The sequence below is a fragment of the Biomphalaria glabrata genome, chromosome 17 (assembly GCF_947242115.1).
Source record: "Biomphalaria glabrata chromosome 17, xgBioGlab47.1, whole genome shotgun sequence".
NCBI classification, from domain to species: Eukaryota; Metazoa; Mollusca; class Gastropoda; family Planorbidae; genus Biomphalaria; species Biomphalaria glabrata.
The window spans coordinates 18,134,276-18,160,411 of record NC_074727.1 but is presented as its reverse complement, the minus strand read 5'-3'; the positions used below and the strand labels follow the sequence as shown (position 1 = coordinate 18,160,411).

At 37.2% G+C, this 26,136-nt stretch overlaps 1 protein-coding gene across 1 annotated transcript; it reads right to left on the bottom strand.

Moving 5' to 3' along the window:
• Positions 1 to 73: 73 nt before the first annotated feature.
• Positions 74 to 16,302, bottom strand: LOC106067404 (protein D7-like). The gene is made up of 8 exons (XM_056016313.1): positions 16,165 to 16,302; positions 12,257 to 12,372; positions 10,952 to 11,078; positions 10,564 to 10,671; positions 5,094 to 5,133; positions 4,048 to 4,235; positions 3,529 to 3,583; positions 74 to 1,580 (listed from the first exon to the last, which is right to left on the bottom strand). The coding sequence occupies exons 2-8, from the start codon at positions 12,356 to 12,358 to the stop codon at positions 1,547 to 1,549; spliced, it is 654 nt and encodes a 217-aa protein (XP_055872288.1). The 5' UTR covers positions 12,359 to 12,372; positions 16,165 to 16,302; the 3' UTR covers positions 74 to 1,546.
• Between the last annotated feature and the right edge of the window lie 9,834 nt (positions 16,303 to 26,136).

The following is a 26,136-nucleotide window of genomic DNA, read 5'->3' as shown; positions in this document are numbered from 1 at the left end:
AAGAATATAATGTAACATCTTTTAGGACATCAAACAAAGACATTTGTATGAAAAAAAACAAAAACAACTGCACTGAAAGTTAATATTAAGTGTGTGTATTAACATCAACAAAAGTATTATATCAATCATAGCAATAAGGCAAGAACAGTATTAAATTAAACTAAGCCCAAATGACATCTAAGAAACAACCAAAAAGAAAAAAACATACATACATACATATTTGATACAGTATAATCATTCAACATGAAACAGAAAACCTCAGAGAAAAACAAGCAAAATAAAAAAAAAACTTAAAAAAAAAAAAACCAAAGCTTATATTGAGTGAAGGGAGCACACTGTTCACCCTAACCCTGTTCAACCCCCCCCCCCCAATTTAATTCTCAGCGCAACAGCCTACCAACACTACTTGTCCACCATGCTATCACGGCATGTTCACAATAGTAATAACATAGTTGAGATTGACTTGGGGCAACTAGTCATATCTGGGGCAACAGTCATACCGTTGGGAGTGTGCAAGAGACCATAAACTTATTTTGGATTGATAACAGAAGGACAATTCTTTGCCTACACAGTTTTGTTGATCAAACTTCATAAGAATTTAAAATAAACAGACAATATTACTGATTAATTTTGAATCAAAATGGACATGTGTTTAAGAACTATACTTGATCACAATTAACAAAATATCATTGAGCTTTATCTTAACCTTAGTAAATGCAATAATGCAAACAAATATAGTGTAACACTTGTTGACGAAACAAAATATAAAAAAATAAATAAAGTTATAGATGTACATTAAAAATTGACATATAGTAGTCAATAAATAATAGTGAAAATTTCAAGTATGCAACGCTATTGATAATAACCACTACACTTTAATACACAGTTATACACGTAAAAGAAATATTACACTAAAAAAAATATCAATTAAAATTTTTAAAAAGGAAATAAAAATGTCCATTCAGAAAGCACAATGAATATTTTGTTTGAAATATTTAAAGATAGCTTTAGTTAGTGTTAAAAGTTTTCTAAAATTACATACCAATTTGTATTAAAAAGTAATGTAAAAAGACAATCTTTTTTTAATGTTATATCCCCTATAAGTGTTATCAGGTCTAAAAACAAGCAAATGCTAGTTTCAGATCTAATACTGCTAAGGCACATTGCACATATTAAATATCACAATTCACTATTTGAAAATTCTTGAGAATCAAATTTCTCAAATTAAGGTCTTGCAATGGAATGCTTTCTTTGTGATCTTTGTGTCAGATTACTGCCATTAAATTAACTAACAGTCTCAGCAGAGCACTACAGCTATAAAAAAAAAAATGGCAGAGCTCTGTGGTTTCTGGACCATTATACTGCAGGAGTGGTCCAGCTGATCTTAATGATACAGCCAATAATAATAAAACAAACTGCTTGAAAACAGCAAAAAATAATTTTTGATTTCTCACAACTTTGATAAACTAATGTGTTTCTTTTGAGGTTACTCATCATTGATTATTAGCTGAAGACCAGTCGCTGGTGCTCTCTAAGATTTAGCGTCTTAGGATGTTTCTCTCACATGGGATACAAGTCCTCTGGATAAAAATAAGACAACATGTTTAGAACTAAAAAGTACCTGAATTTTTTTAAAGCATATTATATAGATATATATTCAACTTGTACATACAAATTTGCCCCTGGTTTAAAAACAAATGCAGTATATAAAATGAACTAAAAAATATCATGTCAGGCAACCAAAAAATAATTAAATTTTAGACTTTTGGTACATGTGTACATGTTTCTTGGTGTCTTGTGTGTGTACTGTGTTATTATGAACTGTTTTGTCATTCTTGTGTAATGAAGCCTATGATGGAGACATGTTTTTGTAGTATTTTGTAAGGCTACTACAGTACATTTGTGCTCTATCACATAGCCATCCTTCCCTAAACAATCTTTTCATCATAGATGACTAATTAATTATAAACTATCACATTGTTATGGCACGATTGGGGATTAGTTAATTGTTTCGGAAATAGGGGGACGTTTTTACTTAGTGACAATGACGTGATAGATTCTTAAAAAGTAAGAACAAAATAGGAGTCAACAAAAACAAGACGCTCTTCATCATTGTATAAGTAGTATTTTACGGTTCCCTCGTTTGGTTTTAAACGTGTTAGTTGTTCAACACCAGAGTCGACAACCTATATTGATTGTTTGGCCTTTCGCCGGTGTTACTGAATTATTTTGAGGGTTACTTCCAGTTCATTGTTTGTATCCGACACTGCAGAAGCGCATTAACACACATACATCCAAAAACTATTTATTAAAAAGATAGAGGCAATAAGTAAGATCCAAATTCATGCTATATATTTTTTTCTTATGTTAATATTAATCTATATGGAAATGGATAGTCTAAGAGATGTTAAAGGAAGTTATTTGAAACATTTGAATTTGAATGGTTCTGTTCAGTTTTGGCAAAGATACTCTGGAATTTGTGTAATATAATGCTTGTAAAAGGGAGGATGTTAATAATATTATGTACAAATTTTCCTTTTGTAAATAAAGAAAGATGTTCACAAGCAGTCTTGCCTGTGAGTTATTTCTCTTAGCAGATTAAGGTGTTCATGCTCGTAGTTGTCTGTCTAGCATGGTAGATCTAAAGTAGTTAAATATTGGCATGCAGTTAGTCATTACTGCTTTTTACATAGCTTATATCAACTCTATTTGTCTGCCTGTCTGGTTTTTACGTGTTTGTACACATTATTTCTCTGACAATCAATCTCGTATCAAGCTAAAATTTTGCACAATTATTTCTTTTACCTGACAAAACAAGAATAAAAAAAAAATTAAGCAATAAGTTAATTAACTATTAATTAATTGTTTTGTTGGTATCTTGAACAAGAGAAAGAAATTGTACTTGACTAAAGTGGTGGTATAAGTTGAAGTAGTCCCCTTTATAGGTCGCCTTTTTGAAGTAAGTTGGAAACAAACAATAGATAACTATACAATCATCTATTGTGATAACTTTGTGTATGGCGAGCGGCACATGGCTGGATATTAATATATTTGATTCTTTATGTTCATTAAACTACATGTCTGCTCATATCAGACTTTGTTAGTGTGTCATAAGTGACGTATTAACCTCAACTACTAAAGACACTGCATTATAATGACCAGTAAAGGACGTTACAATGATCCAAACTAATTGATACAATTACACTTCATAAAAGCTTTTTTTTTTTAAATATTTTTTTAAAATGGTTTTCTTTTTTACATATGCCACATTAGTAAATTTGTATTAAATGAAAACAGACAAAATTGTTTTTTGTTTTGCACCTGAATAAAATCCTATTTTGGTTCAAAGTTATATAACTGATGACAGCCTGCAAATGATTTTCCAAAAAAATTGAGTTGGTTAGGATGTTGACTATGATTCACTATTTATTAGCTTTTAGTGAAACTGTGTTTCTGACACAAGGAAAATTATTTGAGGAGCTTATTTTCTACTTTTTAAAATGTAATTTTTTATTTGTCAACTCTCACCTTCCAAGTCCAACTAAAGGAACACCAGAAGCCCGACCTGAATATGTGTACAGAGCTGAAAAACAAAACAAAACAAATACAGACGTATTAAACTATGTTTATATAAAATTCTTAATAAGACTAGACACTAGTGAAGTTTGAATCAATAGTTTACAAGGTGTAATAATGTTACAACAAAAATCAACATAACAATTAAACATAGCTTCCTGATATTTTACATTTATATGACACTGTACATAACTACCATCATAGAAACATTTTGAAAATAACTAAGAATTTATTTTTAATAAGGGGGAGATTTAAACAAAAATTATTTTTTTTTAAATATAGTATCAAATATCAGCTAACAGCTTATAAAAAAAAACAACAACCTTATAATGAATGACACTGTATTGAATTATTTGAAAATTTGGATACATATTATCTTGAATTTATAAACTTTTACTCTTGACAACTTGTAAAAAAGAAAAGCACAATAATGAATAAGTGCTTCATTAAACAGTGTTTAAATTTCCTTACATAACAAGCCCCTGCCTTTACTGTAAATCTCCTTTTGTTCATCTTTTTTTCCCTTTTGTACAACATTCTCATCAGGCATTTTACTGGTGGCATCACAAGTGTCTTGTTTGGGGACGATCTGAACCTTGCTGATCTTAGGTAAGCTAAATGGTTGTCTCACTGTTAACAGTTCTCTGTTTCGAGGTCGCCTGCAGATTTGAACATTATACACTTGATTTAAAGTAGCTTAGATGTAAAGATATATTTATGTGGATGAATTATACGTATATGGATAATTTTTGCAGATTCAATCATTTAGTAAAAAGATTTTAAAAAATGTGAAGTGTTTGATTCCACTGTCCCTATTAAGCTTTGTGTGTGATTGCCAAGACAGAAAAAAATTATAGCTGTGTGTGGTAAGATAAAGATCACGGCTATAATTGCAGAACATCCTGCAGTTAATGAGCTTACAGGATTTGTAAGAAAGAGACATGTGAGATGATGGGTGGACCATTTCCATCACTTTCTCCCAAAAGGAAGCAAAGGACTAAGATAGATAAAGGATTGTTTATGTCATAACATTAAAAGATCACCCTGTTACTAATCACTAATCCAGCTGAAAAATATGCAAGGCAAGAATAGTAATATTAAAAAAAATTAATTAATTCATCCCAGTTGCGCTACAGCCTATAGAGGGCTCTGGCCTGCCTTTAGCAGCTTTCATAACAGTATTTTTTTTATATGACACGGTTGTTAGCCCTGCACATAATCACCTGGGAGAGGGCCCCTTTCAGTTCTCTGGATAGCTTGCCCTTACTTTTGAGTAAGAAGCCCTAGCCTTTGTGGATCCCTCCACTTAGAGGCAAGACAACAGATTTGATTTAGTCCACACCGGGTATTTTATTTCACTGGTACCAACCATATTATCTGGAGGGTATTCACCTATCAGCTACTTGCTACTATTTCAAAGGAAGATTAGTAACTCCACACGAGTAAAAAACAAACAAACAACATATAAACAGAGTTCTTGCTCTAAGTTATAAGAAGGAAGCCATCAATTAACTTACGCTCGAGGTACTTCTTCTGTGTGTGCACTGCCATAGGAATCTGTAGAGAAAGAAAACATATAAAATGTCTTCAAAGAAAAAGTAGAAAGAAGAATATTGAACATAGAAAACTAACTACCCCTCAAGTTGCAAAAATGAGAAACACCCATGTTTCAATGTAAGCATGCATACCTCCATTTCAATGCATAGATTTGATTTATACTAAAACAAGATTACAAAGACAGTTTGTGTAGAAACACAAACTCAAAATTGGCCCCCGAAGTGGTCCACCCACGCAGGCTTCAATATTTTCAGAAAGAACATCCAAATGATATTATATCAAAGACAAATGAGAGATAAGAATGGAGAAAGAAGGTTGACAGATCTTGTGTAGTGCCCCAACGGTACAGCAGATCAAAGGATAAGTTAAATGTGAACCTGGCCTAACTAGTTCCCCTTTCAGACCTTGTGGTCTATAGGGCAGATGATGTAAAGTTCATCTGTTTTTGTGGCCTACGGTTAACGAGGTTGTCATGTAGCCAGCACAACGACCAACCGCCTTTACTTTTCCCCAACTAATATCAGGTACCCATTGGAGCTGAGTGGACTCAGAGGCGCCTAAGGATTCCGAAGTTGAAAATCCCAGTCTTCACCAGGATTCGAACCCGGGGCTCCCGGTTCAGAAGCCAAGCGCTTTACCGCTCAGCTACCGCACCTCTCCTGGCCTAACTGAAGTCTTATTATTGATATAATTGTTTTGAAAAGGCTCAATCTCTAATTCGAATGCTCAAAAAAAAAAAAAAGAAAACATTTTCGCATTAAAAAAAAAAGTGCACGAAAATGACGTTTACAAGATTACTATTCGTGTTAATTTAGGTCTAACTTATAATACATACTAATTAGCTTTTTCTCTTTAAAAAACTGCTTGCATAACTGATTTTAAAAATTAGATTTTTCGCTTTCAGAAAAAAAAAAGTTGCATCAGAACTTTGAATGGTCTAAAATATTGTGATGTCGGATTTTCAATATCTTTTCTAGTTTACGAGATCTAAACGGGACAGACGGACAGACATTTCGCACAAAACTAATAGCGTCTTTTCCCCTTTCGGGGGCCGCTAAAAAAAGAGACAACCATATTGAACTGGAATAATGTTAAACTTTCATCTAATGCTTAAAACATAGTGTTGGTGCTTGAGCGCTATATCCTAATAATATCAATAGAGAATAATAGATATATAATCAAGTTGAATATCCATGGAAACTAAATTGCAAGAAAAAGGTATATTTAACTAAGTAATGAGGTCTACTAACATAGTTTCTGCCTTTTATAGCACCAGTTTCTATGCTACCTTTAATTACATCATTTTTATTGTTTCTATTAATTAATTGTTCATCAAAGTGTTGAATGTTATATAATTCACAGTGCCGATATCTAGTGATAATGTCTAGAGAAAAATCATTTACACCCAGTGAATTTAACAAATTTCAAATTAGCCTACATATTAAAAAAAAGTTGTTGTTTTTTAAATCTCCTCCACTATAGCCCTGTTTTTCTTTCAAAGAGACCGGGTAGCTATTAGCATTTAGTGAATCTGGTGTTTACATATATTTTGGTTTTCTATAGTTATAATGTTTTGTTTGGTGAAATGCACAAATTATAAGACAAATTTCCTTAAGGATAATAGAGATTATTATTATTCATGCGAATAGATTGTTAAAGAGAAATCATTACAGCTTAATATTTATCCAGGAAATGATAATATGCATATCCACATTGGAATGTAATAAGAAAAATGTGCATGCAATAAATAATGGTTGCCAAATTCAATTTTTTAAAAACCAAAGCTCATTAACTTTTTAACAAAGGCTTACAAGTTTTTTGAAAATGTCTTAGCATTTATGTATAAATTTTGTAAATGCTGATAATACACAACCACAGCCATTGGATTGGTTCAATCTCATTTAGTTTACTTCAATAATATTAAAGAGCACAATATTCAAATAACTATAAAACAATGAAAAAAAAAAGTCACAACCCATTGTATAATGTATAGATTTTTAAAAAGTTCAGACCTTGTGGTCTATAGGGCAGATGATGTAAAGGTCATCTGTTTCTGTGGCCTACAGTTAACTAGGGTGTCATGTGGCCAGCAAAACAACCAATAGTCTTTACTTTTCCCCAACTAATGTCAGGTACCCATTGGAGCTGGGTGGACTCAGAGGCACCAGAAGATTCTGAATTTTTTTTTTTTAAATCCCAGTCTTCACCAGGACTCAAACCCCAGACCCCAGTTCGGAAGACAATCGCTTTACCAACCAGCCACCGCGCCTCAGTGTAGTATAGATTAATAGTGTTATGAATCTCACTATCCAGGCTCTCTGCAAACTGCACCTTACACCACCAACTAAAAGAACTTGAGAACTCAGGGCTCCAAAGTAACGTAACACTTTAATAGTTGAATAAATAACAGCCAATCCTGTACAATTGGCAACACGTACACTGTACAAATATCTCTCTGATAACACCGTTCCGCCGTATCAACTCTTGCACTGGCCTCTCCGTCTCGTTCTGGGCTTGCACTGGGTTCAACAGTTCAGGACTGACTTCACACACTAGGCTCGTTGTGTCGGACTCGATCACAGACCAAGATCAAGACGCCGTTCGTCTCAACTGTACTTGAGAGTACTCCGCACTGAACCGTCGTAATGCTCCGTACAGAACCACACCGCTCGAAGTTTCTAGGTGGTCAGATGACTACAACTCTCGTGACGCTCCTGAGCTCTGTTCACGGCGGCGATCCTTCCCGAACCATCCTGTTGACACACGACTTGGCTGACCGTCGTAACTCGTCACGGTTGACCGCTCGTCTAGCGCTGGCCTGGGGCGATTTGCGTCGTCTGACTACACTCACACCACTACCCCCATCTGTGCCACCACCAAGTTTATAACACTGCCCCCTCCTTAGATCTGTCCGTCCCGGACAGAATCATCATTATGACATTGGCTGTAAAGTTTCATCGCTGCAGGCGGGGGTCGATCAGTGGCAGTTGGCTTGCCTCTTGAGCTTGATGGAGCCATCCATGTTGCAGTCAGCAATGGTCGCTTCCTTCTCTTCCTCCAGTTGGACATAACCTGGTTGCTTCGCCGTCGTGCTTCCATCGCCATCCACGTTGAGTTCAGAAAACGTTTTCTTCTTTTCCTCCAGTTAGCCTTCATCTGGTTGTATCGACCTCGTGATCGCATGGTCATCCATATTGCACTCAGCAAAAGTAGCCTTCTTCTTCTCCGCCAGTTGGTCTTCATGTGACTGCAGTGGTGTCGTGGTCGCGTCGCTCTCTTGTCGTTCGGTATTGAGGGCAGCCGTTTGGCACATCGAGAGGTATAGGATTTAAGGGCTGGGGATACCAAGATCGTTGGCCAAAAAGGTGACTTCATAGGTCTTTGCGAAGAAGGACTGGGATGGGCTTCAAATCCACAGGACAGGGAATTGTGGGACAGGTCAACATCTTCAGCCTTGTCTGGAGAGCATGCTCGTAGGGCAGGTTGGTAACACTCCTCGTGCAAAGGTCCCTCGTCTTCGGCTTCAGGCTCCATTCGGCTTTCTTCACCACCATCAGGACCTCTCTCTCTCGTCTCAGTATCAGGCCAATCGCCTGTTGGTTTCAGACCTGGTCGATAACTTTCATCGTGCGAATGTCCATCAACTTCAATGTCAAGCTTCCTTGGATTCTTTTCACAACCATCAGGACTTTCCTCTCCAGTCTTGGCAGCCTGACCAACGTCTGTTGGGTGCCGATCTGGCTGGTATCTTCCGACTTGCAATTGTCTCTCAACAACTTCATCAGGTATCAATGGGTTCTCATGATCACCACCACGGCTCCTCACTGGTCTGAGAATCTTGATAAACGTCAGTAGAGTCCAACCTTTGTAGGTGACTTTTGGCTTGCAAAAGTCCGTCAGCAACAGGCATGGACGTGTTCACAACGTTCACTTGATCTGTCTTGCTGTTTGAGGTGCTCATATCAGGTACAGCTGCATCATAAGCTTCTGTTGGACTATAGACCGATTTTCTTGTCTCTTCCTTGCTCTCTTTCTGATTCTCAGGTCTGTACTCCTTGTTTTAGGATTCACAGGCAGCACCATCTTCATCAGCATTGCCGTTGTTACTGCATATTTCTTCATAGCTTTGGGTGGGTAGTAGATCATTGTTTAACGATGGCGGAGCTCCTTTATCTTTCGAGTCTCTTTCCTCGCACAGGGTTTCTTCTACCACGTCCATAGTTTTCACCACGGGGCTCGTCACCTCCTTCACTGAGGTACACATCTCTTTAATCTCTCTACAGAACTCCTCCGTGGACTTCTTCAATGTTATACTCATCTCGTCTAGTACAGAGTTCAAGAGTTCTCCCAAATCTAGTGCGACTTCAAACAGATACGTGTCCGGATCTTCTTCTTCCAACATGTCTTCTCGGAGGCGTGCTTGTAAAGTTTCCTTGTTACCATATACCTTCAGCCTTCGTCCACGGAGTTCTTCCTTCAGTTCTCTAAATTCAAGTTCGTACAGCAGTTTCAGACGAGCCATAGTAGATCCGATCCAATCCGATTCCGATCCGACTTCTGACACCAGTTGTTAAGAATCTCACTATCCAGGCTCTCTGCAAACTGCACCTTACACCACCAACTAAAAGAACTTGACAACTCAGGGCTCCAAAGTAACGTAACACTTTAATAGTTGAATAAATAACAGCCAATCCTGTACAATTGGCAACACGTACACTGTACAAATATCTCTCCGATAACACCCTTCCGCCGTATCAACTCTTGCACTGGCCTCTCCGTCTCGTTCTGGGCTTGCACTGGGTTCAACAGTTCAGGACTGACTTCACACACTAGGCTCGTTGTGTCAGACTCGATCACAGACCAAGATCAAGACGCCGTTCGTCTCAACTGTACTTGATAGTACTCCGCACTGAACCGTCGTAATGCTCCGTACAGAACCACACCGCTGAACTGTGCTGTAGTCGACCTTGTTCTGAACTCTTGTCGTGAACCTCCTTTCTGAACCGTCTTGACTGCGACACCTCCGCTGTTATATAGGGTCCCTACTGGCCTTCTCGAACCGGACAGAACGCCGCTCGACGTTTCTAGGTGGTCAGATGACTACAACTCTCGTGACGCTCCTGAGCTCTGTTCACGACGGCGATCCTTCCCGAACCATCCTGTTGACACACGACTCGGCTGACCGTCGTAACTCGTCACGGTTGACCGCTCGTCTAGCGCTGGCCTGGGGCGATTTGCGTCGTCTGACTACACTCACACCACTACCCCCATCTGTGCCACCACCAAGTTTATAACAATAGGAATAAAATTGTGAGAACTTTATGGAAATTTTTAAAAAATGTAATACCACAACAAAGTTTGATTAAATATTTAGCTCAAATAAAAATATTTAAAATATATATGCCATTCACAAATACAAAGAACACATACCTGTGTCCCAGCTTTCAGCATTAGGATCAACTTTAGGCTTTCGTTGACTTGGGATGCCAGTATAACCTTTCTGAGTGACCTTGACTTTATCCAATTGTTTAAGAATATCTGACAAATATTTACAAACAACAAATTGTTTTAATAATTGGTTGTAAGCAAATATTTTGAATAATATTAACATATTGTGTAATGTTGTGCTATTCTAATTTTACGAATTTCAAGCTGTAATGATTAGGTTCTATATCATCACATAAACAAAACAAACAAAAAAAACTCAATGAATAAAGTGCAAAAGAATAATCTACAAATTGAAGTTAGAACACTCTAATAGAACCGAAATAATATCTTTTCACAAAACTGATGGAAAAAACATTTGGCTGCATCTTACCGAAACGGACTTCTCTTTCAAGGATTACTTTGTTAGGGCACTGCAGCATGTGATATTTCAGTTCCAACTTTGGCAACTCATGAATTGCATTAAAAGGACAAACAGCCATCTCCTTGTCTGGATAATTCTGAAAAATGCAAGAGCAAAGATACAAAATGTGTGAAATTTAAGCAAATATACACCCCCCATAAATATACACAACCTGAAGTGGAGACTTACATACTAAAGGCTCTTCAAAGTAATCTGCTCTCTGTTTGCATTTTGATTTTTTTTTTTAAATCAGGTTTTTTAGTGCTAAAAAAATTAATTAATACGGTTTTTAAAATATGTAGATTTTCAATATTTCTGCACTCTATACACCAAAATGCTTTCTATGTATGGATTTACCTCTGTTATGAAAATCTCCAAATAGATAAACCAAATAAATAAAACATTAAATTTATGTAAAAAAAATATGTAATCATTCTGGTTAGTGAGAAACAGGATTCATTGCAGCCATGGGCAAGGAAACACAGTTATGTGATAAGTCACAAATCAACTTAGAGAACTGTTAGTTGGTCTTGGTAACAGGCTATAAATGTTAATAACATGTTAAAATGTTTTTGTACTTTGCATTAGAACACGGCCTACATGTGGGGCTTAAAAAATATTTGTACATTTAAGATTCCATGTTCTATTGGTGCATGTTATAGTCTTAATCAGTTCAGATGGAAAAATGTAGGATACATATGCATCAGTATCTAAATATAAATATTTTATGATTTATCTTTGTATGTGTGATTGTTTAATTTTATATAATTCACATTATCAGATTTGTATAAATCATACAAAATATAATCAATTTAATTAAATGCTGTGGAAACAATAAAATATTTAAATATCCATGTATTCTTTTTTTTTCCTAATGAGAAAAAATAAATAATTTTTTAACTAGATCTATCTAGGTGCATTTTTTATAAAAAGTTAAACTAAATTTGAAACATTTAATAAAAATAATATTTATTATCCATTTAAAGGAAATTAGTCTTACAATTTGTGCATCACACCAAACAAAACATTATAACTATAGAAAACCAAAATATACATTCACACCAGGCTCACTCATAATTTATATGTGATATGTTTTAATCAGCTAATTTTATTTAATGATTTGATTGCGGATTGCCAATGGAACAAAAGAGTTTTTGTGTTTGTTTGTCTTTGCTATCTGTGTCTTATATCTCTTTTGTGGTAGTAAAATCACAAAATCCTGACCTCAATCTGTTTGAGTTTGTAATAAGAGAAAAACAATACATATATACTCACTTTTCTGCATTTCATGAGATGATAAGGCATTCGCAGTGGAGAAATAACATGACTTTCATCATAGGGACAAACCATAAAATTTTTAATTAAACGACACTCCATTATTCAGGCATAAGCTGTAAACAAATTTTAAAAAGAGAACAGTAAGACAGCTGGAAGGCGCGGTGGTAAAACGCTAGGCTTTCAAACCGGGGGGTAACAGGTTTGAATCCTGGGATTTTTAATTTCGGGATCTTTAGGCAAATTAGGGTCCACCGAGCTCTAATGTGTACCTAACATTAGTTAGTTGGGGAAAAGTAAAGACGGTTGGTTGTTGTGCTGGCCACATGACACCCTCATTAACCGCTAGCTAGAGATCTAGTCACTGACTAGAATCTATATAGGTATACTATATATAAAGTCTGAGTATAGATCTAGGATGTAGAATAATCTAGAATCTAGATAATTTTTTTACGATAATAATAAGTATTTGGATCTATTTGATAGATCTTATGAATATAGCCTTAGACCAAGTTAGATCTATCATCATATCATGATAGATCTACAATACTATAGACCAGTGATGCTTAAACTACGGACCGAAGGCCAGATCCCACCCGCGACGTGGTTCTGACCGGCCCGACAAAACATTGGCACAAAATGTAGAAAATAAAAAAGAATTATAAAAACAAAAAGGTTGAAAATGCATTTTCTCTATGAAGCGGACTCTCACTTTTCTTTGATGTATTTCATACTAATCTATTGTCTTGTTAATATTCATGTTAATTTTTTTTTCAATAAGAACACAAGGTTGTTGTTTTTTTCGGCGACAAGAATTGACAGTTATTTTAGAGTCTTAGACTATTCCGCTGCTGTTTTGAGCTAGCCATGACCTTGATATTTCATGTGTGTAACACAGCGCATCATTTTGGTTCGGGTACTTCTGACATCAACATGATAGGTGCCACTCTATGTAACATTTGTACATTAATGAAATGGGAGTGTCGATGGAACGATATTGAATGTTGAAACTTCCAGGACAAGTGGACAGATCTTTATTACAACTAAATTACCAAACTAACATGCTTGATTTGTACAGAAAGTGTGGCTGTTTTAAAGAACATAACATAAAAAGACATTCTAAAATCAACCATTGCAAAAATATGGAGGCAATGTTGGCTTGAGCTGCTAAGGAGACATCGCTAAGTTACGACTAGAGTTGAATGAGTGACAAAAATATTTACCAAGAAGTCAAGAAATGAGCCGACTGTAATGGAGGAAAAAAGAGGTGCTGACATTTTAAGAAGAGAAATGAAGCATTAAAAAAGTGCTTTCTAGAAGTGATGGAATAAAGTCAACCTGAAAAAAAAAAGTGCTTTTGAAGCGGTCAGCCTTTCTGGCATGACAATTGCAAAATGGATGGACGATGCTAGTGAAAATCTCAGTTCAAAGCTAATTGAATGAGCAGTAGATTTCGAAAAAATTACTATTGCCACTGAGAAGTGACACCAACTGAAACTGATTGACTTACAAAGCCTGACTTCCCTGCTAGAGAAATTTCAACCAATGCCGACAATAGATTTCTACGCCGTGTTGTCTACATAAACCTGCACATTTCCGAAAACAAATGCTGGGTATGATCATAATGTTTACAAGCACTTAATTTAGTAGAAAAATTGTCCAGTTATAAGACACCTGAAACCCTTGTTACGTAATCGACTTATGGCTGTAAGTAGGCCTAAGGGAGCCACAGGATTGTTGTAAAACTAATTAAAATGGATAAGTCTCTTTTCCATTTTTCTGTATCTTTTCATTAATGTGGCTCGCGACACGAGAGTCAGAGATTAAAAGCCAATGGCCCTTAGGCTGTATAAGGTTGGGCATCACTGCTATAGACTATACCCCCATGCCCCATACTGAGTATCATTGTATGTCATTTTTATGTCACTACTGACTATGATATTATATTCACCTTATACTACTTATACTAGTGTCACTAAATAGTATACACTCTATTAGTATACACTATACACATTATTTAATTATAATAATAATAGAATTTATATTTATATTATTATAATGTAGATGATTATAATAATAATATACAATGAATAATAATATAGTGGGGGAAAATTATTACTTTTCTTGTATATTAACGTTTTTTTTATTAATAGTTAAATGTTTTAAAAATGATAAATAGGCAATCCATCACTGAGTAAGTAAAATGGAGAACCATCAGAGCCTTTCGAAGTATCAAACGATGTAAAACAAGGCTGTGTCCTAGCACCTACACTGTTCAGTATCATGTTCTCCGCTATGCTGACAGATGCATTCACAAACAGAGAAAACAACGGGATAAATATATCATACAGATTTGATGGTGGCCTATTCAACCTGAGGCGGCTTTAAAAAACAAAATCAAAAACAAACTCAGAACTAAGCAGAGACTTGCTATTTGCTGACGACTGTGCCCTAAATACCTGCTCTGAAAATGATCTGCAGAGCATCGTCAGTGACTTCTCAAGAGCATTCTCAGACTTTGGCCATACCATTAATACAAACAAGACTGAAGTCTTATATTTACCTGCCCCTGGGAAAGCCTACTCGGATCCAAGCATCACCATAAATGGACTGGTTATAAACGCAGTGGACAAATTCACATATCTTGGCAGCACACTCTCCAGAAACGGAAAAATCGATAGTGAAATCGACCTGCGCATCGCATCCATACATTGCTCTATGCCTCAGAAACATGGACAGTGTACAGAAAACATGCAAAGAAACTGAATCACTTCCACATGACATGTCTGAGAAAAATACTGAATGTCAAATGGCAAGACAAAATACCAGGTACTGAAGTCCTTCGAAGAGTGGGTCTGCAAAGTATCCACACAATCCTGATGCAGTCCCAGCTGCGATGGGCAGGTCACGTCTGCAGAATGGAAGACCACTGCATCCCTATGGCCAACTAAGCGAAGGAAAGCGCTCGCAGGGTGGTCAAAGAAAATGCTTCAGGGACACCCTCAAAGCTTCTCTGAAGGCGTTCAGCATAGACCCAGGCACCTGGGAGACAGAGGCACATGACAGAGCATCATGGCGTCGCGCTGTGAAAACTGGCGCACAGGTTGCTGAGGAAAAAAGAACAATGCTGGCAGAGGAAAAAAGCCAGAGAAGAAAAGCAAGGCAAATGACACTAGCTCCAGCTGGAATAACCTACCCAGTGTGCAGCCGAACATTCCAGGCTCACATAGGTCTTACCAGCCACCTGAGGAGGCATAAAACCCCAGTGCACAGCCCCCTGGATGACAAAGTGGTCATCATCGAACCATGATGGACGAACTATATAGATTATATAAAAGTAAAGTGAATACCGGTACCTTTTTTTTTTACAAAAAAATCACTGGTATATTTATAATAGTAGACTCTAATAGTAATAGTAGTAATACTATAGTACTATAGTGTCTATACTATAGACTACTAACTATAGTATAGACTATAGAAGTATAGACTGTAGTGTAGTACTGTAGTTACACTGTACTATCTGTAGTAGTATAATACTACTCACACTACTCAGTGACTACTCATCACTACTGAGTCTACTGTCAGTAGTATAATATATTTAACTAGATCTATATATTTATATATTATAATTATAGTCATTATAGACGATAGTGATTATACTTATACTTAGTGACTTATTTTATACTAGTACTAGATCTAGATCTATAATCTATATATACTATACTAGTATACTCATAAATTATAGAGTAGATCTTCTAATACTAGTATAAGTATAATATAGATTTAAACCTAGATCTAAAACTAGATTCTATAATATTCTTTGCCTCTAGATCTAGACTACACTACAATAGTTTCTAAAATATTATTAAATAATTAAATTCATTGTTAAAAGGCAAACTGTTTTCTACCTGCGTGTGTAACGTGTGTTAAATCAGTCGACCTAGTTGCCACACGTCTGTGTTACAGGCCAGCTGTGCTTCCACTCGTTTTAAAAAATTTTAAAAACCTAGCTATTATGAATATTCTAATATCCAGATTTAAAAACTCTTCAGCCTCACCTCAAAGAACTACGCGTGTATGTATCATTTTAATGGTAGACATGCATAGATCTATGCAATAGACATCTAATGATCTATGATATACATCTGAACTATAGTTAGTGCAAAGTTCTTACAAGCCGTGGTTTGGGGCGCAAAGGCATCATTTTATTTTTAAAATGAAAAAAAAAAAATCGACATTATTACAAATTTAAAAAAAAAAATATATTATCGTAAAGAAGGACCTTTAATACCATATTTTTTTTCAACGAGAGCTAGGCTCCTTTATTCCTTTAACTGCATGATCAAGCCCTTACCTAGGTGCAGTTAATATTATTCTTTTATTCTGATTAAAACAAAATAAACCACTAGCATTGTATTTTTTTCCTACAGATAATAATAAATTAAAAAAAAAATTCTTTCCAAAAATGAGCAAGTAGCATATATGCTTAATTCTTATATCGACAATATATTATAAATGAGAAGTGCCCCAACATTTTTTTTATATAATTAGATCTAATCTAATATGAGAAACCATTATATAAAATAATTAATTTCAGTGAAATCGTATAATATATATATATATATATATATATATATATATATATATATATATATATATATATATATATATATATATATATATATATATATCATGGGCGTAGCTAGGATTTTTTTCGGGGGGGGGGGTTGGGAGGGTGGATTCCCCCTCCCCCCCCCCCGCGATTTTTTAAAATATGTATTTATGTGTGTGCGTGTGTGCATAATCTTTATTGCATTCTGACCCTTCATTCTTTCGGAAGACGTTTATTGTGCCCTAGAATAGGTTCTTCCATGAGTTAGTGGAAAAATTGTAGATTCCCCGCCAATATTAGCAAGGGGGTCAGGGGGAGCGCTAGGAGCTCCCCCAGCGCGGGGCCAAGCCCCGCCGCCAAGCACTATTTCTGACATTGAAAGACAACAAAATGCATATTCTGAGGTATCCACAGTGCATTTTCCTGCTATTAAAAAGTTTTATTTCAAATACCTAATCGTGCTATTCTCACTGACTTAGACCCTTCTGCGACGTTTGGCGCATTTGCTGTCAAGCTGTTTCCATAAAATTGTAGATTCTCAGCCATTACTAGCAATGGGGTCTGGGGAAGCGCTACGAGCTCCATTAGCGCGGGGCGAAGCCCCGCCTCCAAGCACTATTTCTGGTCTTGAAAGCCATCAAAATGCATGTTCTGAGCAGGGGCGGACTGGCTATATGGGCAAACGGGCAAATGCCCGGTGGGCCGGTGCCAAATGGGCCGGTCTGGTCGCGACCAAAGAAAAAAAAAACTCAATGCAGACAACTTAAAAACAAAAGTGACAGCAGCAAGACACAAAGGCCCGAACAAGTTTTCTTGTTTTTTTTTTTTGTAAATTTTTGTTACAATTAATTTTGTTTGAAATATTAAGAATTACACTATACACTTTACGTATTATCATTTGTAAAACGTTAGACCGTACTTTCTGCTATGCATGAGCGGCATGGCCTTCAACACTACTTTGATGTCTTCAAGACAGGTTAAGTAAGAAAACATTGATATAATGCGGCAAAAGGGAGACAATTAGCTCTTTAACAAAACGTTTATAGAAGTTAACTTTTAACACATACACACAGCCGCGAAATTGCATACCACCCAACTTATTCACAGCTCAATATGGGTATAAAGCTCTACTTTCTGCGATTTGAAAAGAAAAAGTAAGTTTCTTGTTGTTTATTTGTAATAACATAGATCTAAAAATACTACACTTAAGCCACTTATGGCTTACAAAAAAAAATTATTAAATTAAAACATAAAATCTAAATTTACGGACACTCTCATGCCATTATGATATTATGATTAATGGCAAACTTATGCTTATGCTTAGTATGACGTCATTAATAATGAAAATTATTACAATAATTAAAATAATTTATATTTATATAGCACTGTCACATACGATATTTAATGAAAGGAGATTTAGAATCATTTATATTTTAAATAATATATTCATATACAATTGAGAATGTACTAGGAGGAAGCAAGAGCTTTTCACATTTAGAAGTGCCTCTCTAACCATTCTGCTTTCTCTTATCTTGTAAAAGAATATCTATCTATCTATCTATCTAATATATATATATATATATATATATATATATATATATATATATATATATATATATATATATATATAGTTCGTCCATCGTGGTTCGATGATGACCACTTTATCATCCAGGGGGCTGAGAGCTTTACACTGGGGTTTTATGTCTCCTCGTGTGGCTGGTGAGACCTATGTGAGCCCGGAATGTTTGGCCGTACACTAGGCAGGTTATTCCAGCTGGAGCTAGTGTCATTGGCCTTACTTTTCTTCTCTGGCGTTTTGCGTTTTTCTTATGCCAGCATTGTTCTCTTTTCCTCAGCAACATGTGCGCCGGTTTTCACAACGCGACGTCATGATGCTCTGTCATGTGCCTCTGTCTCTCAGGGTGTCCCTGAAGCGCTTTCTTTGACCACCTTGCGAGCGCTTTCCTTCGCTTAGTTGGCTTTTCCTCAGCAACATGTGCGCCGGTTTTCATAGCGCGACGTCATGATGCTCTGTCATGTGCCTCTGTCTCCCAGGGTGTCCCTCAAGCGCTTTCTTAGACCACCTTGCGAGCGCTTTCCTTCGCTTAGTTGGCCATACAATAGTCGTTTAGGGATGCGGTGGTCTTTCATTCTGCATACGTGTCCTGCCCATCGCAGCTGGGACTGCATCAGGATTGTGTGGATGCTTTGCAGACCCGCTCTATGAAGGACTTGAGTATCTGGTATTTTGTCTTGCCATTTAACATTCAGTATTTTTCACAGACATGTCATGTGGAAGTGATTCAGTTTCTTTGCATGTTAACTGTACACTATCCATGTTTCTGGGGCGTAGAGCAATGTAGGGAGGATGACGGCTCGATAGACCCCTAGTTTTGTATTTGTGGTGATACCACTTTAAAGGAATGGGTTGCCTGAGTCAGCCTTGAAAACCAATGATTTAGCATATTTTAAGTCACAGATCAACATGCATGACTAGATTGACACGTGAAATGCGTAGGACCTAATAATTTTATATTTTTGAAGAAACGTCTGTAATCTATAAGTAATACCAAAAAGTTTGAAACCCATTAAGGCTGCTAATGTAGTGTTTATAGTTTTCAGACTATTTATATGTATAAATAGAATACATTATAAAAGCCTACGAAAGCATACATTCAGTTTTCGATGCGTTATCAAACTTTATATCTTTTGAATAGAATTAGGCTTACACCTATGATAAAACACATGGGCCTAGACGAGAGGGTAGGAGTTCAAATCATCACTGACCTCAGATCTCATTGTCTGAAAGGGAAACTTTACTTACTTCCTCAGTGCAGCCAACTTAAGCAAACTACAGTCACCAAATTTCATGAACGTAGCCAAAAGGGGGTTTGTGGTTTCCCTTCCCCCCCCCCCCTCCAATACAAAACTAAAAGCATTTTACCATTTTCTATCAGTCGCTGAACTCCAGTGAATAGAAGATTTAGTTTTTGATCTTTTTAGCGGAAGAGTAGCAGGCTAATTGCACTGTAGATACCTTAAAATAAGCATTTTTTAAAGCTTAAAATAACGGAAATAATGCTTGGATCCGGGGCTTAGCCCCGGACCCCATTGGGGGAGCTTACAGCGCTCCCCCAGACTCCCTAGCTGTCCCTTGGCGGTGTGTACTGCCTTTCACTAATTATAGGAAGAGAGTATTCTAGGGTAGAAAAAACGTTTAAAATAATGAAAGATAAGAATGTAATGAAGATTAATTATATATACACACAATAATATATATATAAACTCAAAACCCCCGATTGGATTGGCTACGCTCAAATAATGTTAGTGTGTAATTTGCTTTTTTTTATATTGAAGAGGTATTTTTTAGCATTAAACCCCTCTGAATGGGGGTTTAAACTCAAATTCTTTTGGCAACGCTCATAGCAGTTTGAGTGCGTAATTTGCTTTGTTTTTATTATTGAAGATGCATTTTTTAGCCTCAAACCACCCCCCCCCCTGCCGGGGAGTTTAAACTCAAAACTCCTTTGGCTGCGCTCATAGATTTTAGAGTGAGTAATTTGCTTTTATTTATATTGAAGAGGTACTTTTTAGCTTCAAACTCCACTGGAGGGGAGTTTAAACTCAAAACCCCTTTGACTACACTCATAACATTTTGAGTGTATAATTTGCTTTGTTTTTATTATTAAAGAGGTATTTTTTACCTTCAAACCACGCTGAAGTGGGGTTTAAACTCAAAACTATGTCAAAACCCATTTAGCTATACGCTCGTAACATTTTGAGTGCGTAATTAGCTTTTTTTATATTGAAGAGGTGGTTTATCGTAAATTTTGGAGGGGGTTTTAAAATAAAAATCTCCCTTAACTGTGCTCTTGGAATTAGGGGATTTTCGTTTGCATTTTTATTTGTGTTTTGTTTTATAGAAGAGGGGGAGTTAACTGCAAAAACCCCAGATAAGGGGTTTAAAACTCAAAACTCCTGGTAGGGGTTTTTAAACTCGAACCCCCCTGGTAGGGGGTTTTAAACTCAAAACCCCTGGTAAGGGTTTTTAAATCAAAACCCCATTGGTTGTGCTGGGCCAAGTGATGGTTTAGTATTAAAATCTCACCTAAAATAAACAAAATCAAAGCAAAAAATCATTCACTAAATTATTCCAATCTCCCCCCCCCCAAGGGGGGGATTTCATTTCGGGGGGGGGTTAAACCCCAACCCCCCCTGGCTACGCCCATGATATATATATATATATATATATATATATATATATATATATATATATATATATATTGATAAAAGGCACGTATTGGAGGAATCGCTGGCAAATGTCCCTCAGAAAACTACGAGAGAGGAGCTCGACGACCCACCGACATTTGAGGAAATTGAGACAGCAATATCTAAACTTAAAAAAAAACCAAGGCACCTGGCTCTGATGGACTTCCCGCTGAAATATTTAAAATGGGTGGTGTCGCCCTAACCGAGAGGCTAACAGACTTGTTCGCTCTATGCTGGGAGAAGTGCGTGATCTCACCTGAACTTCGAGATTCCGTAATCATATCCCTATACAAAAAGGGTGACAAGTCTAACTGCTCCAACTATCGAGGCATTACACTTCTGTCAAAAGCAGGAAAGATCTTTGCTCGAGTATTGCTCGACCGACTACCCCACTCTTTAGTGAACGAGGTCTTATCTGAAAGCCAATGTGGTTTCAGAGCCGGTAGAGGTAGCCTACATCTGACATGATATTTGTTCTGCGACAATGACAAGAAAAATGCAAAGATCAGAACCTAAACCTATACTCTGCCTTTGTGGACCTCACCAAGGCTTTCGACACGGTTAGTCGCGATGGTTTGTGGAGGATTTTGGCTAGGCCAAAACCCTAATGCCCTCCTACATTCCTATCCATTCTCATGCAGTTTCATGTGGGACGAAAAGGCCAGATCAGACACAATGGTGCCCTTTCTGATCACTTTTCGCTATCTTCTTTGGCTTAATGCTGGTTCAAATGAGGCAGCGATTGAACGAAGGCAACATCCGGTTTCGTTCAGACGGCAATGTGTTCAATCTTCGACGTCTACTATCCCATACAAAAAGCAAAGGAGATGGTCATAACGTAGCTTCTCAATGCCGATGATTGCGCCCTGCTAGCTCACAATGAACATGATCTCCAGAACAGGGTAAACGAATTAGCATACGCTGCCGCCTCTTTCGGTATATCTATAAACCTCGGGAAAACAGAAGTCATGTTCCAGAAGTCACCCAATAAAACATACTCAGCCCCAAGGATCACCGTAAATGGACAGTCCCTTAACGTGGTAGACCACTTCACATATCTAGGTAGTATAGTGTCAAATGACGCCTCACTTTCAAGGGAAGTTGATAACCATCTGGCCAGGCGAGAGTTTGGCGGAACAAATCGCTCCGCCTGCCTACAAAAATCTACCAGGCGGTGGTTCTCTCAACCCTTCTATATGGCTCTGAGACATGGACACTATACAGAAAATAGCTAAGACTTCTTGAGCGCTTACACCAAAGATGCTTGCGCTCCATCATGGACATACGGTGGCAAGACCGCACTACAAACAGCGATGTCCTTGCGAACGCCGGTATGGACAGTATAGAGGGACTTCTAATGGTCCAACAGTTACGCTGGGTAGGGCACGTATCCCGTATGGGAGACGAACGTATGCCACAGGCAGTCTTTTTTTTTGGTGAGCTAAAAGGTGGTCGACGTAACAGATGCGCCCCACGGAAACGCTTCAAAGACCAGCCTTGGCTGACATAGAAGTGAGCACCTGGTTGCATGCGGCCTCAGAACGAGACAGCTGGAGGTCACTCACAAAGACCGCGGGATACACATTTGAGACCAAAAGAAAATCCGCTGCCGAGGACAGACGCAGATGGCGAAAAGAAAATCTAAATCGACCACCTGCGGACAATTTAAGTCATTGGTTAATATGCATGACTCAATGCATGACGTGTAGGACGTAATCATCTTCTTTTTTTTTTTTGAAGTAACGTCTGTATTATATAAGATAAGATAATGCTTATACTTGCCCTGGATGTGGCAAAATATGTAGGTCACAGTTGGGGCTGCGCAGCCACCGGAAATACTGCATTCCTCACTACGCGAAGCCTTTTTATTAAATATATATATACATTATTTTATGTGGCCACATAGACCCATCGGTGACTATATATTATATAGAGATATTACGTCACATTTAATGCATCTAAATCTGCTGACCGAGAAAATTGGAGAAATTTAAATTGGTTACGGGAACGATCACCCCTACCAAGATACAGATTAGATGAGAGAGAGACGGATGCAATATTTTCTTGACCAAAATTAAAAATATTTTCTCCAATCGTAAGATTATATAAAAATTTAAAAAAAAAGCGTGCGCGTTCTGATTTCCTAGTTGTAGTGTAGAAAGTATCCAGCAAGAGACACTAGCGGATCCAGAACTTTGGAGTGGGGGGGGGCGATTTTTTTCCAAACCCTAACCCTAACGCCCAGTAAACCCTAACCCTATGCATAAACGTGCGTACAGCGCGCTCGCGCGCTGACCCCCCCCCCCCCCATATATATATATATATATATATATATATATATTAGGGGTGCACCGGATAGTACTTTTTGATATCCGGCCGGAGCCGGATATAACCGGATAGTACAATTAGATATTCGGCCGGAGCCGGAGCCGGATACCTACATGACTCAAAAAGCTCGTTTTACTGAAGTTTTTGCAAATCTTCTATATAACATACCTATATTCATATTATTTTGTTATTTACTTTCTTACTTTAAACTCTATCACTGATTGATAAATTAAAATGAACAGCATTTTTTTTTACAGATATGCTTATCATAAACTAATCTTTGTAACATGAGATGGTGTGTGCGTATGTATTGTAGAGCAGAATATGGGATAACTCATGCAGAATATATAAACATATATGTAACTAATGTAACTCTTTCAAAGGTAAAGTTCACTCTTGGTTTAATAGCGTAAATCTTTCTTAAGTACAATCTAAGTTGTATAGTGGGTAGATGTTTGTGTTCATGTATTTGACACCATCAACTTGTCATTAGGCTCGTGTTTTAAAGGCCACAAACCGCTTCTGGTTTGTATCTAATACAGATAATGGCTTAGTAAATATCTTAAGTACAGCAAATTTGCAGCCGTATGCTGGCCATTAAATTTTGTACAATGCAAAACATAGCTGCTTCGGTCAAATGACTCATTCAACCAATGGGCAGTTAAACCAAAATATGATTTGGTGGTATTATCAGCTGTCCAAGTGTCCGTTGAGAAAGCGATGCTTTTAGCATCAGATAGCATTTCACGAAGCTTTGAGGAAATATTGTCGTAGATATCTGGAATAACACGTTCTGTAAAATATTTGCGACTAGGCACAGTGTATCTTTTCTCCAGTACTTTTAAAAGTCCAATAAATCCAGGCTTCTCAACTACTTGGTAAGGTTCCATGTCAGTTGCAATCATCTTTGCTATGGCCAAGTGTATGCGTTTAGCATTATCACTATTAATAATATCCCACACTTTAGCTTTGTCTAAGATCTCTTTGATTCCTGGTTGCTGCTTGTGTGTGAGGCTTGACGAATCACTGGAGCTCGTAGACGTACTGGCACAGGCAGTGATATTACTTGATGCTGATTTCAATGCAGTCATTTCGTTGAATAAGTCTGGGTGTTTCGAGCGTAGTCTTGTAGTCCAGCCCCCCCCCCCCCCCCAATAAAGATTAACTACTAAGTAAACAAACTCAGTTCCATCGAAAGGTGTGACCACTAGAGAGTGTCAATACGCTGACATTAAACCTACGTCCATCGTATTTAACTTGTGGTTACCCACCCATAAAAAACTCAATGTGATGGACTAAACAAATAAAAGGGGATGGGAGTTATTCATCTCTACCTCTGGAGATATACCCGCACAGCTAGACAGACGTCTGGTCAGCATGACGTAGTCAAAGAATGTAGCATTTTAACATGTTAACTAACTTACTCAAAGGTCAAGACAAATTGAAAAAAGTGCTCTGCTCTGTATGTAAAGCGCATTTATGATGTAAAGTTTCATCTCTATTTATATTAAGTTATTAACACGCCTTGTCTTTATAATAAACAATGTTTGGTGCATATTCATAATGGCTCTATTTTTAAGCACATTATTTTGTTTTCATATAAACATTAATACATTCTATAACAGACAGTAATGGAACTAGGTCCACTTTATGCATATTAAATTATGTACTTTTTACTATCCGGTTTACTATCCGGTAGTGATATCCGACCGGAGCCGAATAGCACCGGATAGTAAAAAATGCCGGATATTCGGCAGAAGCCGGAGCCGGAGGGACTATCCGGTGCACCCCTAATATATATATATATATATATATATATATATATATATATATATATATATATATATATATATATATATATATATATATATATATACATACATATATATATATATACAAACTATGATTCTCCACAAAAATAGGACCGCCCCCCCAGCACTCAGAGGGCTAGAGTGGGGAGGGCAATCGCCCCCCCCCCCCTCACCCCACCGAATCGGCCAAAATATCAGAAAGGAAGCGACATAATATATAATTTATATATTAATTCAACTAATTTTGTTCACAAACTATGATTTGTCCATAAAAAATAGGACCCCCCCCCCACTCAAAGGGTTTAGGTGGGAAGGGCAGTAGAGGTATTCGCCCCCCCCCCTCCACCAATCGGCAAACAGGGAACGACATAATATAAAGATCGGTTAAAATATCAATAACAAGTTTCAATGATATAGATATTTAATTGATTGTGTTAGCAAGCTGTCATTTCTACAAACAAATTGGACCTCCCCCCCCCCACTCGAAAGTGTAAGGGGGGAGCGGGATTGATACCATCGACCGTTGATACCCTCCCGACCCCACCAAAATCGGCCAACATACTAGAGGGGGGGCGAAATAATCTAAAAATAGGTTGAAATATAAATAATTAGTATATGTTTTTAACATAAGTAATAAATTCGTATACAAATTGTGTGAATCCTATACTAAAGTTCGTCCGCCCCCCCCCCCCTCCGGGGGTCGGCCGAGAGATCCCCCCCCCCCCCCCCCCCAGATCTGCCAGTGGCAAGAGATGTGTCATAAACTATTTATAATTAGTTCTTTAAATATTTATGGGTCAGTGAAACGTAAAACAACTGATGTTACCGGAAGTAAACATGACGTAACTATACTGCGCATG

Coding starts and splice junctions, on each gene's coding strand:
- LOC106067404 (XM_056016313.1), bottom strand. CDS start 12,358: ATGGAGTGTCGTTTAATTAAAAATTTTATGGTTTGTCCCTATGATGAA. Junction 10,672..10,951: donor TGAAAGAGAAGTCCGTTTCG/GTAAGATGCAGC, acceptor AATATTTGTCAG/ATATTCTTAAACAATTGGAT. Junction 3,584..4,047: donor TAAAGGCAGGGGCTTGTTAT/GTAAGGAAATTT, acceptor TTTGTTTTTCAG/CTCTGTACACATATTCAGGT.